We start from the raw sequence: 17542 nt of genomic DNA, 5'->3' as shown, positions 1-17542 counted from the left end.
CTTGTTTTGTCTAGCGTATTGTCAGAGAGAGAGAGCTTGAAATATCTAGCCCCCTCACCACTTGAAGGGAACAGTGGAATTTTCTACCAACACCAACGGAGACTGTCAGATCCAATTTAATTTGGTGCCACTTGTGTTTCCTCCTCTTGGCTGCCTGTTTGCCACCAAGTCACATACCATGGCCTCGAACAAACACACAAGCAGAAGCATAGATGCCCTAGTGTAAAAGCATAAAGACACGCAAATGCAAAAATGTGACCACACACACACACACACACACACACACACACACACACACACACACACACACACACACACACACACACACACACACACACACACACACACACACACACACACACACACACACACACACACACACACTGTGACAGGCAGAAGCCACAAAGCTCTGGGATACATTTGGTATTTTTGTGTATTACTTTGTGTCTCTATGTAAGGATGTGTGACAGAATGTATACTTGGTCTCTGGAGTGACCACAAATGATCCACAATTTGCCTGGCACCACTGCACTGACTACCCACAGTTAAGACCAAAAAAAAGAAGCTTTTTCACTAGCATCAGCGTTGCCTGCACTCCAGCTTGTTTGTATCGTAAGTTCACTTCATGAAATGCTGCATGGGTGTTAGTGTGTTCCTGTGCGTGTTCCTGTGTGAGTGTCTGACCGTTTGAGCAGCAGACAGTCTGACAGACAGCGTAGTAGCTGTCACGAGTGCCCTTACCCGTAGCTTGACCTTTAGTGACAATCAATCCTTTGTGAACATGTCCTGTGAAGGCTAAAGGAATTATCAAGCTACAGGCCTTCTGGCGTCATTTATCTATTAGCTGGATGTCACACAGGTCATGGCGAAACAAGTGGCTCCACTGTTAATGGATCCTATTAGCTCTGATGATTGATAATTTTGCAATCAGTTAACAGCAAGGTAACTTATGATAGCTGTGTTTTTTCTCTGAAACAGCTTTCCAAAATACAGTTAATACTTGATACTGCCTGCTTTGCGTTGATTTGTGTTACTAGAAATAACAGAGTAATGGCATTCATGAATATCATTTTGAAACCTAAAGAGTACAGGGTCTATAATTTGGTTAAGATAAGTTAAATTCATAGAGGTCTGTTCCGGGCTTATTCGCCACAGTGGACCGCTGAATCCTTCTGTGCGTGAATGTGTGTGTATGGATTAAAGAGAGCATTCAGGCACAGCTGAACCTGCCCTCCCTTGGCAGAGCACAGCATTTGCCTGGTTAAAAAAGCAGAAGGTTTTGATGTGGCAGAGAGGCAGTCGTTTGGCTGATCTAATGGTGGATCCCACAGGATCTACTGTATATCTGTATGCAAACACTGAGCAGGGGAAAATAATGGAGTATACAGCTGAATATTTAATCATATCCACCTCCGCTCCAGCATGTACACCCGCATCACCAGAATGCCTTCTCTATACCCTCCCTCTTTCTCTCTCATGTATGCACAAATGCATACATGTTTCTTTGCAGATGCACACAAAGACATGAACATGCCTCTCTAGAAAGCATCTTTTAAAGCGCCCCTCTGACTGGTCTGTACCATCTTTGAGTTTATTACAGTTGAGATGTTTCCTTTTTTGTCAAAATGCGTCTCTGCAGGTGATTCAGATCTAAAGACATCCTCGCCCTGGGGATGTTTCCAGCATTCTCTTCTCTCATCTTTCAAACACGATCTCTCCTGTAGCCTTTTATCTCCCCCCCCTCCTTCCACCCTGCTCTCCCCCACGCCCCGCTCCCTCCAGTGTGCCACTCTGTTCCCTGCCAGCCAGCTCCTGTTGCTGCCTGAGCCCAGCTCGTTAAGGGAAACACTGGTGCATGGTCCTCCTCACCTTCCCTTTGCACTGCCTTTTAATTAGACAGCTGTGTGTGTGTGTGTGTGTGTGTGTGTGTGTGTGTGTGTGTGTGTGTGTGTGTGTGTGTGTGTGTGTGTGTGTGTGTGTGTGTGTGTGTGTGTGTGTGTGTGTGTGTGTGTGTGTGTGTGTGTGTGTGTGTGTGTGTGTGTGTGTGTTTTGGTCACAAGTCATCTTTTTGAAGTGATTGGTAAAACTGTGTCTTTTTTTTCTCTGCTTGTTAAATTGCAGTCTGCAGTCAATAAATACTGTATGTAGCTCTTGGGCACACGAGAATTTCAGCTGGATTATATTTGATCAATTTAGCCAGTTAGCGCTGATTGCAATTGATTGTTTAATTAGTCAATCAACAGAAAACAATTTGGATAACTGATAACGTGTTCTATCAATTATTTTTGTCAATTATCAAGCAAACATTGCTAAATATTTGATGTTTCCAGCTTCTTAAGATTAAGGTCTGCTTATTTCTCTGTGTTATGCTACTGTCTTTTCCATCTCTGGGAAATTGCAATGGGCATTTTTCTTACATTTTATTGACAATTGATTGATTAATTCAAATTATTTGTCTTTTTATCCATGGCAATTAAAACATTATATAGAAATGTAACCTTATGTGTTTATTCCAGTGAATGCAGTTAGTGCAAATGTCTGCATTCTTGCAAACAATGTTTTATTTTTTTTTCAGGCTAATTGCCTAACATCTGTACTGGTATACAGTGAATGACGGGGTTGTTCCCACTTCTGCAGTAATGGAATCAAACCTGTTCTCCTCTCAAATGTAATCCCATTAACAGCACTTTGCTGAAGTAGTGGCTGCCCTGCCCTCCTGCAGGACATGGCGTTTGGACAAAGGGCAAACTGTCGGCTCTTTAACACCTTACACCTCCCTGTCTCTCTCTCATGCTCACTTTTCCTTCTATCTTACCCTAAAAAAAATGATATCAGAAACACAAATAATTGAGTTTTCGAAAATTATTTCAATTTCTTAATAATTATATTATTTTTTATACATTTTCTATACGTAAAAGTATTATAATTAAACGGTTGACTTACTAACATTGGGTTTAGAAAAGTAGTACCTTGGTGATGTCTGTTCAGGGATAATAAGCAAAACAATGTCAGTGGAGGAATTTAGCTCGAATAAAATATAAATAGCAAGTGTGGTCAAAGAAGCAACAGGAAAGCTTTTCTTTCTGAGAGTGGATTGGTGTCAGAGCAGTGGATGCTTGATTTGTTTGCCCATTTCTGTTCACGCAGAAGGAGATTCAACCCAAATGTGTCTGTGCTCCTACAAGGCCTGGTCGGCCATAATCCAACTATTTACATCTCCATGACAACCCTGGTTGTCCCATTAGCTCTCCAAGTCTGTGATGATAGCCTTGGTTGTTTGGAGTAATTTAGAGCTCATGTAGGTCCAAAAAGAAATAGGGAGGATTTTCAAAGGCATATTCACACAGCTGCAAGGCGAGGCATGACCACAAAGCTCAATATAGAAGTGAAGTGGTGGGCAGGAATAAAAAAATTAAACACACCAGTGGCTCAGAGTAACATAGATATTGCACCAAGCCCAGCCATCAAGAGCAGCTCTGTTGCATGACATAAGGGGCTAATTATGCTAAGTACAATACATTACCTCTAGCATGTGCTATGAAAGCAGCCATTTCTCTAATGTGCTGCAGAATATAAACATACTTAGTAGAGGAGGCCGACAGAGGAGAATCAGCAAGGAATCCTAAACCACTGTCCTTGTCAGAGGAAATAAATGGAATAATGTTGTTGGAGCCAAGCATTTCTGATTAACATGTCATCTCAGCCCTCTCTCCTGCTGCCTCCCTGCTCTCTTTCTCATCTCTCCCAGGCAGAACTAGTTTACCTTTCATTAGGAGACCCTTGGCACAAAATGTGTTTGCTGATAAGAGCCAGCGGTTTATCAACAGTTTATAAAGCATGGTGCTAGGATTAATCAAATAAGCACACATCCGGAGAAGGGCTGGACTCTGTAAACACAATCAGATCTGACTCTGCGGACGGATTGAGAGACTTGGGGGAGAGAGAGTGTGGACAGGGAGGGAGGAAAGATAAGTGCAGAAAATAAATGGAATCAAATTAGAATGAAGTCAATTTGGCAGAAATTATGGATTTTGGGCAATTATTTCTCTCCCAGACAGAATGTTATTTTGCAATACTGGTGGGAAGTCAAAATGAGCAGTAGTGGGAGAGGACTGCAGTCAGAAGTGAGAGAGATATGGTCCCGGTGTCTGTCCCTGAGCCAAACGCAGTGCATCCCGTGTGACTAGCAAGGCTGGCTCCTCATTATCTTGGCTTCCATCTGAGGAGAAAATGCAGCGTTGCAGTCTCACTTTAGAGGCACACTGATCACAAGAGCAACTCATCTCAACTGGAAAAAGATTGCTCGCCCTCCTCCTCGCTTTCTCTCCCTGTGTCTCCCACTGCACTGGGATGCAGACACACGGAGAAGAAGAATCCTCTCAGTTTTCAGCTCAGAAAAGTGGAAGTTTGAGACCGAGAGATGGAGCGAAGCTTCAAAAGGCACATGTAATAGAGCAGCCCTAGATAGGCTATCTGGGAACATGAAACAGCAACAGTTGTGACGGAGGGTAATTGCCTCCCTGGGCCTGTATAATGCCTTGTCGAGTCTTTAAACTTGAGCAAACTGATGGAAGTCCTTATGTCAGCAGGTAATTGGTTCCAGGCATCAGCAGCTATGTGAAATGAACGAAAGATAGGTAGGTGGTGTGTACGTATGTGTGCGTTTCCGAAAAGAAAGCAACTAAATGCTTTGCCTTTCATTTATTCAGAGTTTTATTATGAGACGTTGGAGCAAAATGAAAATATCTCCTGCTCTCTGTGGGCACATTTTTTCAAATTCCCTCCCTGATGTATATGTGGGATAATACATATGTAAATTTCAAATTAAAGTTGATGGCGCATATGCCTCCTCTGAAGCCCATTGCAAGCTTCAGTGGCCAGTTTTGCAACATATGGCTTTGAAAACTGCTTTTATAAACCTCTTACTGCTGTAACTACATTAATTAGTAGAGCATTTACTGTCGCCAACTTTGTCTTTCAAGTTGTCTGGTTCTGAATGCTCCCAAGATGACCCGGGTCATCGCTGTTGCTGATGCTCCAGGCTGGGCAAGATGGGCAGCACTGTGGCCTTCACTCTCAGGGTCTGTCCTCTATGCTGGCCTGCATCCAACCCCACTCCTGGCTGGAGGACGCAGAGTGGGACCTCAGGAAGGAGACACTTTATTAGCTGGCCCTGCATGATTAATTGAACATCTGGTCACACAAAAACAGCTGACCCCAATTCCCAGCTGTTTACCCTCTGTATAAACAGTCAATAAGCCTGCAGTGAATGTGTCACATAGGGGGTCAAGACTGCATTTTGTGGAACCTCTCCATTTTACTGCTAGACCTCTCTTTTAGCAGTTGTAGCTAGTGTTCAGTGGAGCTGTGTTGTCACAGGTGGGCACTACTTGAGAAAATTGAAGAAGAGAATCAACAGAATGTTGTTCTCTCTGTTTTTAGCCCGAGAGGTCTTGCCAGCAGTCAGTCAGTAAGCCAGTTGGCCCCCCAAAGCTCTGCTGTGAAGCTAAAACCTCTCTCCTCTCCCTCCTGATTAGCAGTGTCTTTGTTCCATTGGTGGTGGCACGACATGAAGCGTGATTGCAGTGGGCAAACTGACGGCTTTAAAACAAGCCTGCTGCTGCGCTGATCTGCATCACACTTTACCCCCCTCCTTGCTTCGCAAATACAAAATCAAATCAGGTTTTGCTTGTTGTTTGGTCTCTGAACAGTAAGCCCCCTAAGAGATTTGGGAATTTAGATTTTATTTCCTTCTTTTTTTTTCACTTGATCTACAATATTTCTGGCTGAAGGGACAGTTTAAGTGTGGGTAGGGAATATGTGATGTAAAGGCAACAAAATGACTCACTATTGATGCAATATGGGTTTAATTAATGGGTCTGTTTAAGATTTTTTTCATTTGCCCACAGCTTATTACCTTGCTGTTTTTCTTACCTGCTGTCTCTCTTTTTCTGTCTCTTTATCCATAGGCTGCTTCCATGGCGCTGAGCAGTTTGGGCCATGTATATACAGCCATTGGGGACTATCCCAATGCCCTGGCCAGCCACAAGCAGTGTGTCCTGCTGGCCAAGCAGTCCAAGGATCAGCTGTCTGAGGCTCGCGAGCTGGGAAACATGGGGGCCGTCTACATTGCCATGGGAGACTTTGACAATGCTGTCCAGTGCCACGAGCAACATCTGGGCATTGCCAAGGCCCTGGAAAATAAACGAGAGGAAGCTCGGGCTTATAGTAACCTAGGCAGTGCCTACCATTACCACCGTAACTTTGACAAGGCCATGTCCTACCACACTCACGTTTTGGAGCTCGCCCAGGAGCTGGAAGAAAAGTCCATTGAGATGAGAGCCTACGCAGGACTGGGTCACGCTGCTCGCTGCATGCAGGACTTGGAGAGAGCCAAGCAGTACCATGAACAGCAGCTGTCTATAGCGGAGGGTTTGAAGGACAGGGCCGCAGAGGGAAGGGCCTCCTCCAATCTGGGTATGAATGCAAAATAACAAAAGACTTATGAGTTAATCTAACATATTGTATACAGAATTAAAAAAAAATCACTATCATTATCTCACATTTTGGGAAATAATATCTGAGAGTAGTAAGCTAAATTATAGACCTTAATTCAAAAAAGTTATTTTTATGTGTATATGGTGTAAACAACAGTAACATGGTTGGATTGGTATAAGGTGACTTTGATTATCAAGAGCGAAAACAGTTTCCACTTAGGTGACAAAATCAAGGAAGTCCAGTTTGGAGTAATACATCAATATTTGTTTCAGACACCAATACACTGCAAAGTGGATTATACTTTGTGTTGTGGCAAAAGTAAAGCCAGCTTCAACTGCAGACAATCTTGCCTTTTTGTGGTTGGAGCTCTCTGTTGTTGCTCTGGACACAACCTCAACAACAGTTGTCTATTCTAATGTATGGGTATTGATCACTGGATTGAATCCCCCAGGTAGACATGACTGAATCGGTATAAGATTTCTCCTTAGAATTGATTAGCGGGATCCCCCCCCAAAATATTGCAATCCCATTTTACACAGATCTGGGTATTTATTCATCCCCTCTAATGGAAATCCACTCAGAGCATGTTCAGTATCTAATGGAAGTATGATGTCCTTTGAGATCCTTTATAGACCCTTTTGAGGACAATGTAAAGCGTATTGTCCAGCAGCTTGTGATAAATCTTTATCTGAATCAGTTTGATAGTAAGATATCTTGCAGAATGGAAGTAGGTAAGTGTTCCGCTAGAGTTATTTTAGCTTCATTTGACTTAATCAACCGAAAAGAGGGATGGGAAGAAAAACAGAAACCGAGAATAAAGTATTTCTTGGGGTTCTGTGTTGTTGTTTTTGAGGATAGAGTATGGGAGCTTCCATTTCCTGCTATGGTGTTTTCACTGTACTGCTGGATACAGTTCTTTGTTTGTCTTATTTTTAATGAGCTGTTTGCTCACTGTTGTCCTAAATGATATTTATGTTGAGTGAGACCCGAGTGTTTTTGTTACTTTTAGGCATAGGCCGGCAGTATGTTACTGTATTTTCATCACTATTTTATGTAAAGTTGTTTTTAGAAACACTTTTTAATGGTTGCATAATGTTCCACGGTGAATGGTACCCAGTAGATTATGAGAGCATAAGGTGCTGGAGTGCAAGCCTTCTTGGGAGCCAGAGCAGAAGATGATGCATCTTAGAGCCAAAAGTAATTTGTGAGCACAGGAAGTTATATGGTGATAGAATGCCAACATGTAACGTACACAGTCAGACTATAAATAAACCTCATAAAAAATGTATAATTTTTCACTAGAAATCTCTTCACATTAATGTGCTCTGCTCTCACCTTCGCACTGGCTTGGACTTAATCATGTCTTGAATGAAAAGTGGTATGAAGGTAAATAAAAAATGAAACGGGGAAATTAAATATATACCATCAGGTTTTTTGATTGAAACTTAAAATGTAATTATTGAACCCTTTACAATCCAATATCTTTCAGCCAAATCTTGCTGGAATGACATTATTAGCTGGGTAACCTTGTGGAGTCTGCGAATATAATGAAGAAAGGAACCTTAGTGATAAAGATGGACCTTTTGGATATTCAAAACCCCTTGAGATAAATGGTATGGCCATTCTCCTGTATTTAGCCCAGCAGTAACAACCTTAGCTGGGTGACTTATGATAGCCATCAATATAGTAGTAAACCTGACTGTAATGGACAACTAAGTGGCATAATAGTTCTTCCCAGATGAATTATTATTTAACCTAATGTGTAAAAGTGTGCAGGCAGAAAGTGGGGTTAATCAGCCAAACATAAATTGAATTTGTCCTTTGACCAGCCTAATGGTTGCACACACTTGAGTGCTCTTAGCACCAACACGCCCCTGACTTTAAAAGTAAGCTAGTAACTGGTTGTCATAAATTAGAGGCTCTATTGAGAACATTTTATGGTCCTACAGTACAGTATGTGTGAGGTTTATAACGAGCAACTATATGTCAAGCAGCAAATGGTTTGTGTTCTGTGGTGTAATTGCCATTATGATGGCAAGATGGCTGTTAATCATTATAAGTTGGTTCATTGCAGTTTTTTCCAGTCCACGATAGAGTAATGATAGTGTAGCTGATGCACTGTCAAGACCTCCAGCTGGTGACAGAGCAGAATCTTAAAGAGAGGGTGGCAGCGATGAAGCATGTAGCTCCATGGAGACGGCCTGATCAAGCTGCAACCTCATGTAGATACAGTACCTCTTGACACCCGAAGAGGCTTTCTGCTCATCTCATTGCCTCCTCATCTGTTGGTACTTCTTCTGTATTTCCTCTCTTCTTTTTTTCAGTTTTTGAAGGCTCACTTTCTCCCCTAACCCCTACTGATTGTAATCTGCAACTGTCAAGCTCCCAGTAATTGAAACTGACTTGATGAATCGCTTAATTACCTTTAATAGCTGATTCAAGAGGAGCTGAATAATGAAGATAACAGAGAATGAAGTAGAGGTTGTGAAGCGTCAGCCGGTAATTGCTGCAATGTTGTTGTTGTTGTTTTTTGGTTGCGGCAGTGGAGTGTGCATTGTTACCCCGTCATTGACGCCCGCAAGCATGCTTAGCACAATAAGATATGTGCTAAAACTAACAGGATGTTGTTTTCAGACTTCAAAAAATGCTGCCTTTACGCCGCGCACAAATAGGGGCGAGATGATCGAGTGAAGATTAACGAGCAGCGATAAAAGCAACGAACACTGTGCGAGGGATGGGAAGGAGAAGTTGCAGAAACAGGAAAGAAGAAACTTTTATTATGCCCTCTCAGCTTGTCGTTAATGTTGCGTGTAGTGTGGGTGGAGCAGAAGCTGACATGGCTCTGAGGTACAGTAGCATAGAGATCGCCACCCTGTAATATCTAACCATGATGCCCAGCGGTACCAGCAGCCCTGGCTCAGCACACTATGACCTATAAAGGATGTGAAAATGTTGCATTCCAGCCCCATTTATTATTCATTAATTGGCTAACGTACCCCCGAGTCAGCAATATTTAATATCTGAGAACTGAAGTGGTAGGTTCCCATGTAGCTCACATTTTCTGGTATTCATGAAAGAGAATCTAAATTGTATTATTCTCCCTTGCCTTCCACTTCAAAGAGACTTTCAATAAGATTGTTTGATAGCATTTGTGTTTTCGCCTGGTCTCTCTTGTGCTCACTTTTCCTCGATTCACACCTCCTCATTTGACCATACGTCTCAAAGAAGTCACTTGAAATGTCGACTCCATCTGGGAGAATGGCCAGAGGTAGCAGTCCTAATAAGCTTTTTTCCTTTCCTTTTATCCAGCATCCCCTAGGGAATGCTTTCTGCTGATGTTCACAAAAACAAAACAACAGAAAGAGGTAAACAACAGGAAGAAGAGTTCACAAGACAACACAGAATCAGACAATGTGCACAGCGATGCTCAGTATTCAAATCGCATCACTGGTATCTAAAAAAAACAACAATACGTAACTTCTGTATGTAATTATTTTCAGACCTTTTATGCTAAACCCCTTTCGCACTTACAGCTTTTTCCACTTATTTTTGGGGTCATGTGAGAATTGAGCACTGGAATCTACATTCCAGAAAATCAGTTGTGGAAATCTGCCCTGTCCAGACATCTGATTGCCAGGTTTTGCAACATGTCTGACAGTTACAATGCCACACCAGTAGATTCAGCAATAAGATTTGTATTTCTAATACTGGTGGCTGTGGTTGTTGAAATATAGTTACACCGACCCTGAGACTGGGAGCTCTTCATAATTGTGAAAGTAATTAAGTCGGCCTTTTAAGTGAACGGCATTTAAATAGGCAGAATCATCAAATAATTAGTTGGTTAGATAAACATCCTTTCTCATGATGCTTTTACAACTAGTGCATCATCATCATAATTATTACCATCATCATTATAACAACAACAATGGTTGCATGAACATAAATCCAGTACTTACAGTCCGTTTCAAAACAGATTTCCGACTGCCCACAGTAGGGGACAACTACAGACAGGGAGCAGACTTGCCTGGGGCACTGAAGCATAGAGATTATTCAGTTTTGCTCCTAAGCCTTTGGAAACAGCACTGATTGTATATTATTAGTCTAACCAGGAAAGCGAGCAGGAGAGAGCTGAATATACAGAGGAATTTACCAAGCCTAATGGCCCAGACAAGATGATTGAAAGAACGCTGTGAGGATAAACAGCGAAAGAGAATAACAAATACATAAAAAAGGGCATTTATCTGAGATCTGTGACATTTTCAACACTCCATTAATGACCGGGTAAATATTTAAGTAAATATTTGCAGGCCTTCAAAAGGAGAGAGGAGGTGATGTCAACAATGGTTGGAGAAGACGTGGTGGGATTTTTAGGATGCCAGTGTTATGTTACTGTCCTGGAGAAATCTTTGCTAGCTAACTGATCTTTGCAGCCTGGCCCCGAATTTCTGTTTGTTGAATAAGCAGCAGACGCTCCCCTTGCATGGCCCCCTTCAATCTCCTGACAGAGGACCAATCCAGAAACTGGACTGGAGGCCCTGTGAAACACACTCTCTTAGTGTTTGTGCTTACACTGATGTTTAGCTCGCTGTATGCGGACTTATCCTACTCACTGCAGAGCTATTAAGTGAAACAAAAGAGTTGCAGCATTCTTTTGCATCAAGCAACTGTGCCCTGCATTAAGCACATCTGCAGATTTAGCATGAAATGTGATCCGTTCCTAAATGTAGAGGCGATTGTGCAGTGCAAAAAAAGGAAAGTGGAGACTTTGAGCAGGAACATTGTTGGATTATATGGTTGGAGGAATCAGATGTCGTGCGTGTGGACAGTACAGCGACAGTTGGTTTGGAGGAGGGGTGAGGGTCGGGAGGAGCGGAGGGGAGATCGGCTCGGCTCGTGTTTGGAGGACACGTACAGAGCTCTGTGTTGCTTTTGGCAGACCACCCAGACAGGACGCATCCATACCCTGTCCTATTTTATCTTCCTCCTTCCTGTCTCTCTGTCAGTCAGACGATAGGAGATGTCTGCGTCTGTGAGTGAGGATTTGCTACCTTAAGCCCAGACCCCCAAGCTCCTCCCCTTCTCTGCTCCCTGCAAATCCCAGCAGGGTCTAGGCTCTGCCTCAGCTCACTACTCCCCCCCACAGATCAAATCATACAATATTGTATATTCACAACTCATACACTAAGACACTCAGCATATTAAAATGGAGGCTTTCAACTTCCATTCACCCTTTCATTTTCCTAGACATGATTGGACTGGAAGTCTCTAAGGTAATTCTCCAAATTATGATAAAGTCATTGATATAATATCCCTTGATTCCCTTTCTTTTTGCTCGATGCTGACGAAAAATTCTGCTAGTCTCGTGCAAATTAGTGCAAAAACAAAATCCAAACCAGTGCATCTACTCAAAAATAAGGTTATGAAAGGTGACCTAACTTATCTTTTCTCTCTTCTCTTACTTCACAATTACACATTGCATCCATTAGCACCAACAACATGTTGTGTAAGCAGCTTTGTAAATACTGTCACAGTGACAAAATTATTTAGAAATTATAAAAGGTTTTCAGAAGTACTAAACTAAACATGCTAGCTGCTGTATGGTAAAAAAAAAAAAAAAAAAGAAATGTTTTGTAAATACTACTCAGTCTTAATGGAATTTCCTTCAAAGAGGACTTCCATGTTATGGTATCTTACATTACATTACATTACAGTCATTTAGCAGGCGCTTTTATCCAAAGCGACTAACAATAAGTGTATTCAACATAGGTATTCAAGAGAACTACTAGTCACCAGAAGTCATAAGTGCATCTCCTTTCTTAAACAAGCATCTTAAAGCATAAACCAGAGCAAAAGTATAGTGCAGAAGCAAATTACTACGAAAACAATAAGTGCAACAAACTAATACGAATGCAATAAGTGCTACGAGGAAGGCTCAGGGTAGTACTTCTTGAAGAGGTGAGTTTTCAGCCTGAGCATTTGACACATGCTAATCTCCTTGAGCCGAGACCTGAATTGGCATCATCGTAAAGACTACACAAATTCCAGCATCCTGTTGTTGTCTTTACTTTTCATACATGACTGTAAATTATGATGTCGACCTAAAATACAAATGAGGAGTATGCCTAGCTCATTATTTTGGGCTCAGACTGCTCATTTTTACTCTATTCCTCGTATAACAGCAGCCCGGTGGCAGCAGCACCATTGCTGGTAAAATCCTTTTAGCTGACTGTAGGCAGCAGTCCTCTGGACCTCCATGGCTCCCTGGAAGAATGACACAGTGATTTACTCAGAACCAAACACCATCCCTCAAAGTCATCACTGCTGCATATCCCTCTATGTACAGCCAGCTGTGTAATGAAAAGTGACAACACACTGCCATGCTTTTAATGTCTTTGGTTATGGGGGGGATGGAGAGGGCTCTGGATGGATTGGGCCCTGTATAAAAAGAAATTTGCATTCATCGTCTCAAGCTGTGTACAGAAGAGAAATAATTAAGCCATATTGTTTAATATTTTCCAGTTTCCAAGTGCATTTAGTATGCACCACAAACCTGTAATGTTAAGACTAACCTAAATGGAATCTGATTGGGGTGCTTTTGATTTGGACAACATAACACAGTGACCACTTCAGCCAGAATACCTGTACAAATTCCAAATTTTTGTGTTTCAGAAATATTTACCGGCATGTTTGGTGTGGTTTTATTTGCTATTTCTTTTGCCAGCTGGATACTATACCCAGAGGGTTTCATAATCCTATTGCCTTATTGGGAGAGGACAGATATATTTTCTTGCTTCAAGTGTGGCTCTAGGAATAGCCTAAGGCTTATGGCAATTTTGGCTGCAGCTTCCAAGCCCAACCTCAAACCTCGCCATACACCCCAGCCTCTGTCCCGGCTCTCTGTTGTACCCCTCCGTCCATCGCCGAGCCCCCATCCATTTTTAGCCTGCAGCATGGAACATGTTTGCTGGTAATACATCAGTAGGCATTATACTCTCATAAGATCAGCCTCCGTTGGGGAAAGAATAACCTTGGGAGTGACTTTGTGGCGAGAGCTGTCAGTGGTCTTCCAACTAGCCTGCTGTGAATCTTAACATGCTTCCACTCTAACGAAAGACTCCCAGGAAAGGCAGAGCTGAGTTGTTTGTCCTAGATGTAGGCTATCCCTTTGCCAGTAGAACCTAAACATCCCAAAGGTTTTATGCCTCATTAATTTATTTTGGCTGAAGCAAAAGACTGTTTCACTGTATTTCTACTGTACATAGTCCAAAGAACCACATGGATGTTAATCACTGTATCATTTGTAATCTGAATACTTCTGTATTATTTGGCAGCACTGCTTCTCTTCTTGTTCTACTCTGTGATACGCCTAGCATACCAATACCTCAGTCATAGTTCAGGTTGTATCACTTTAACCTGAAGATACAGGAAAGCAAACAAACAGCGAGTCAGGTTGTTCATTTGTCAGCAGGTATGTGCTGCATGCAGAATCATGGTCTGAATTAAATAGGCATCTTTGAGGATGTTGTCCCAGCAAAATTCAATCTGTCCGCACAATAAGCCGTTCAGATTTATTTTCAGACCCAATTTAAGCAGGTTTAGTTTGAAACTAATCTGCTCATTCAGACTTCATTTAGAGGGAAATACTGATTATGCAACTTTCACACTTGTGGATTTCTTCCATGACCACCAATCTCCAAAAGTATGCATGTGGGTAGGTGGGTAGGTAGGTAAATAGATACCTGGTAATTTGTCCATCCTATATGCATCCCAGTGGCTAAAACTGTGGAGGCACCAAAGCTTTTTTCCATTCTCATTGGCCTTATGCGTTGCTTTTTGATTGAGCCAACATCTGAATGTATAGCCACATCTATCGTATAATTTCTGCAATCATTTGAGTCGTCTGTTTAGCTTTAGTCCCTCTGTTTATGTAGCCTGTGTTCAGGCCCAAACTGTGGCACGTTTCGGATGAAATAAATGGGAAAACACACATGGCGGTAACTAATCCCGGCGGCACCATCACATTCTCACCACAAGCCACAGAGCCCCTCTGCGACTCTGGTTCCCACCCATTCAGGCCGTTTCCATCCCTGGTGTCCCATCAGCGGCTGAACCCCCGTCCTACTAGCCCATTAGTCTCCATGCTGATGCAGCAAAGCCATGATGGCCAGGCTGGTGGATGAAGGACTAAGTTATTTGCCTTGCTACCCGGTTTCTCTGTCTCCATCCACCAGCATGCAGCCATCCTGTCTTCTTTCTCATATTATTATTAACATTGAAAGCTGGGTGACAATGCAAAAAGAGAGACCAAGACCCAGAGATTAGTATTAAGTCTCAGGAGGAAGGAGGAGAGATACGGTAGATATGCTGTGATGTCTCTTTACTCTCTGCATTGTATTAGTCAGTGTGTATGTTGGAGTGGGTGTGGGTGCACATTTGTTTGGATGTTATGTGTTTGTGTTTGTGTTTGTTGTTGTGTTTGTGTGTGTGTGTGTGTGTGTGTGTGTGTGTGTGTGTGTGTGTGTGTGTGTGTGTTGTGTGTGTGTGTGTGTGTGTGTGTGCCAGATGGCTGCCTGGCTGTTGGGTAAAGCTATTATTTTTCAGAGGATGGTATTTTGTTAGAGATAATACGCTCAATGCACCGGGTTCTCCATTATTTATTGTTTCTCCACACTTAAATCATTTTTCTTAAGTTGTTTGCTGAGATTTCCATCAGCACTTCACACTCTTTTCCCACTTTTACTTCCTCTGTCTTTCTTTTTTGTTCTCTCATAACCATTTCCAACCCTGTGTTGTTGATTCTGTTAAAAATCCCTCTCAGACACAATCATCAAAGATAGGTTAGACAATCAAAATATTCTATTTTGGTGTTATAATAACTCTGTTTGATTGCACTACATTTTAATGACCATAACTCTGTGGGAGAGTGTGTTGAGTAAGCATAGAACAGATGGCTCAGAGAGCATTTTTTAACAACCAAATTACCTGTTTTGTACAAGAATAGCTGACTAGGCACTTGAATTTTACTCAATTACAATTTGCCCCCGAATGGGTCTTTAACTTCATCCTGTGTCTCTCACACCTTTCTCCACAGGCATAATCCACCAGATGAAGGGGGATTATGAGACTGCACTGAAACTACACAAAACACACCTGGCCATTGCTCAGGAGCTGAACGACTATGCTGCTCAGGGCCGGGCCTATGGTAACATGGGTAATGCCTACAACGCCCTGGGGGCCTTCGATCAGGCTGTTCGCTACCACCGTCAGGAGCTGCAGATCTCCATGGAAGTCAATGACCGGGCCTCGCAGGCCTCCACCCATGGAAACCTGGCTGTGGCGTACCAAGCCCTGGGAGCCCACGACCGCGCTCTGCAACATTACCAGAACCACCTCAACATCGCTCGTGAACTCCGAGATGTCCAGAGCGAGGCGCGGGCTCTGGGCAACCTCGGCAACTTCCACTGCTCTCGGGGAGAGTTTCCTCAGGCCGTGCCCTACTATGAGCAGTACCTCCGCTTGTCCCCGGACCTCCAAGACATGGAGAGCGAAGGGAAAGTTTGTCACAATCTGGGTTATGCCCACTACTGTCTGGGCAACTACCAGGATGCCGTCAAATACTATGAGCAGGACCTAGCTCTGGCTAAGGACCTTCATGATAAACTGAGTCAGGCCAAGGCATACTGTAACCTGGGGTTAGCATTCAAGGCCCTGGGAGACTTCACCAAGGCAGAGGAGTGTCAGAAATACCTGCTGTCACTGGCCCAGTCCCTGAACAATGCACAGGCTCGCTTCAGGGCACTGGGGAACCTCGGGGACATTTTTGTCTGTAAAAAAGATGTGGCTGGAGCCATTCAGTTTTACGAGCAGCAGCTGGCCTTAGCTCACCAGGTACACCCACACACAATGAATGTTGTACTATAAAATATAACATATACTAGAACAATTCATCATATAAATAGGAAATGTCATGTGGAATGTATTCTGATATCACTCACTCACGTCCCTCATGATGATATTATGAAATTCTATCTTGTTTCAGGTTAAGGAGCGTAGGATGGAGGCCTGTGCCTATGCTGCCCTCGGGGCCACCTACAGACTTGTGCAGAAATATGACAAAGCTCTGGGCTACCACACCCAGGAGCTGGAGGTGTATCAAGAGCTGGGCGACGTGTCAGGAGAGTGCAAAGCCCATGGTCACCTGGCAGCCGTCTACATGGCCCTGGGGAAGTACGCCATGGCCTTTAAGAGCTACGAGGAGCAGTTGGAGCTCGGTCGGAGGCTGAAGGATCCTGTCGTGGAGGCTCAGGTGTACGGAAATATGGGCATCACTAAAATGAATGTAGGCGTGATGGAGGAGGCTATTGGCTACCTGGAGCAGCAGCTAGCCACTTTACAGCAGCTGAGTGGCAACGAGGCAATGATGGACAGGGGCAGGGCCTACGGGAACCTGGGAGACTGTTATGAGGCTCTGGGAGACTTTGAGGAAGCCATCAAGTACTACGACCAGTATCTGTCAGTGGCCCAGAGCCTCAACCGCATGCAGGACCAGGAGAAGGCCTACAGAGGGTTAGGCAATGGACACCGGTGAGTTTGCTTTAAATGAAAGGTTTGACGTTTCAAATTGACTATTTCACATGCCTCGAAAACAACTTTTCAGTCTTTGAATAACACACCAGAATCAATATCCCCGAGCTGAGTCGTAGCAGATAATTGTATTGACTGGGTATTACTATTATTCACAGTAATCCTACTTTGCATTTTATTTTTCTCCTTACGCTCACTATAAAGGACCACCGTAGTTTAGAGACACCTTGGAGCTTGGATGTGAGCCTGGTGCTCGCTGTCTCAGCAGCAGCCTAGTGGCCCCGGCCTTATCTGTATGCAAAGAGGCTTTGGCACACAGACGTCTGAAATTGAGTGAAGCGCAGTTATTTCGAGGCAACGTCTTACATCGTGTGTCTCTTCTCCCTTCTATTTTTCCTTATGCGTCAAAGAGCTGATAGCATCCTAGGAGACAACACTGCAAAATAAAACACGAAAGACT

General features: G+C 43.1%; 1 protein-coding gene across 1 annotated transcript in view; it reads left to right on the top strand.

Annotated features, from left to right (window-relative positions):
* The window catches only part of LOC129101240 (tetratricopeptide repeat protein 28-like), a 157833-nt gene that overhangs the window by 117277 nt on the left and 23014 nt on the right, over window positions 1-17542 (top strand). Inside the window, 3 exon segments of the mRNA XM_054610964.1 lie at window positions 5970-6477; window positions 15590-16386; window positions 16538-17082. Coding sequence (XP_054466939.1) covers window positions 5970-6477; window positions 15590-16386; window positions 16538-17082 — 1850 coding nt within the window.

The sequence above is a fragment of the Anoplopoma fimbria genome, chromosome 13, assembly GCF_027596085.1.
Source record: "Anoplopoma fimbria isolate UVic2021 breed Golden Eagle Sablefish chromosome 13, Afim_UVic_2022, whole genome shotgun sequence".
Taxonomy (NCBI): Eukaryota; Metazoa; Chordata; class Actinopteri; order Perciformes; family Anoplopomatidae; genus Anoplopoma; species Anoplopoma fimbria.
This window is presented reverse-complemented; position numbering and strand designations above follow the sequence as displayed.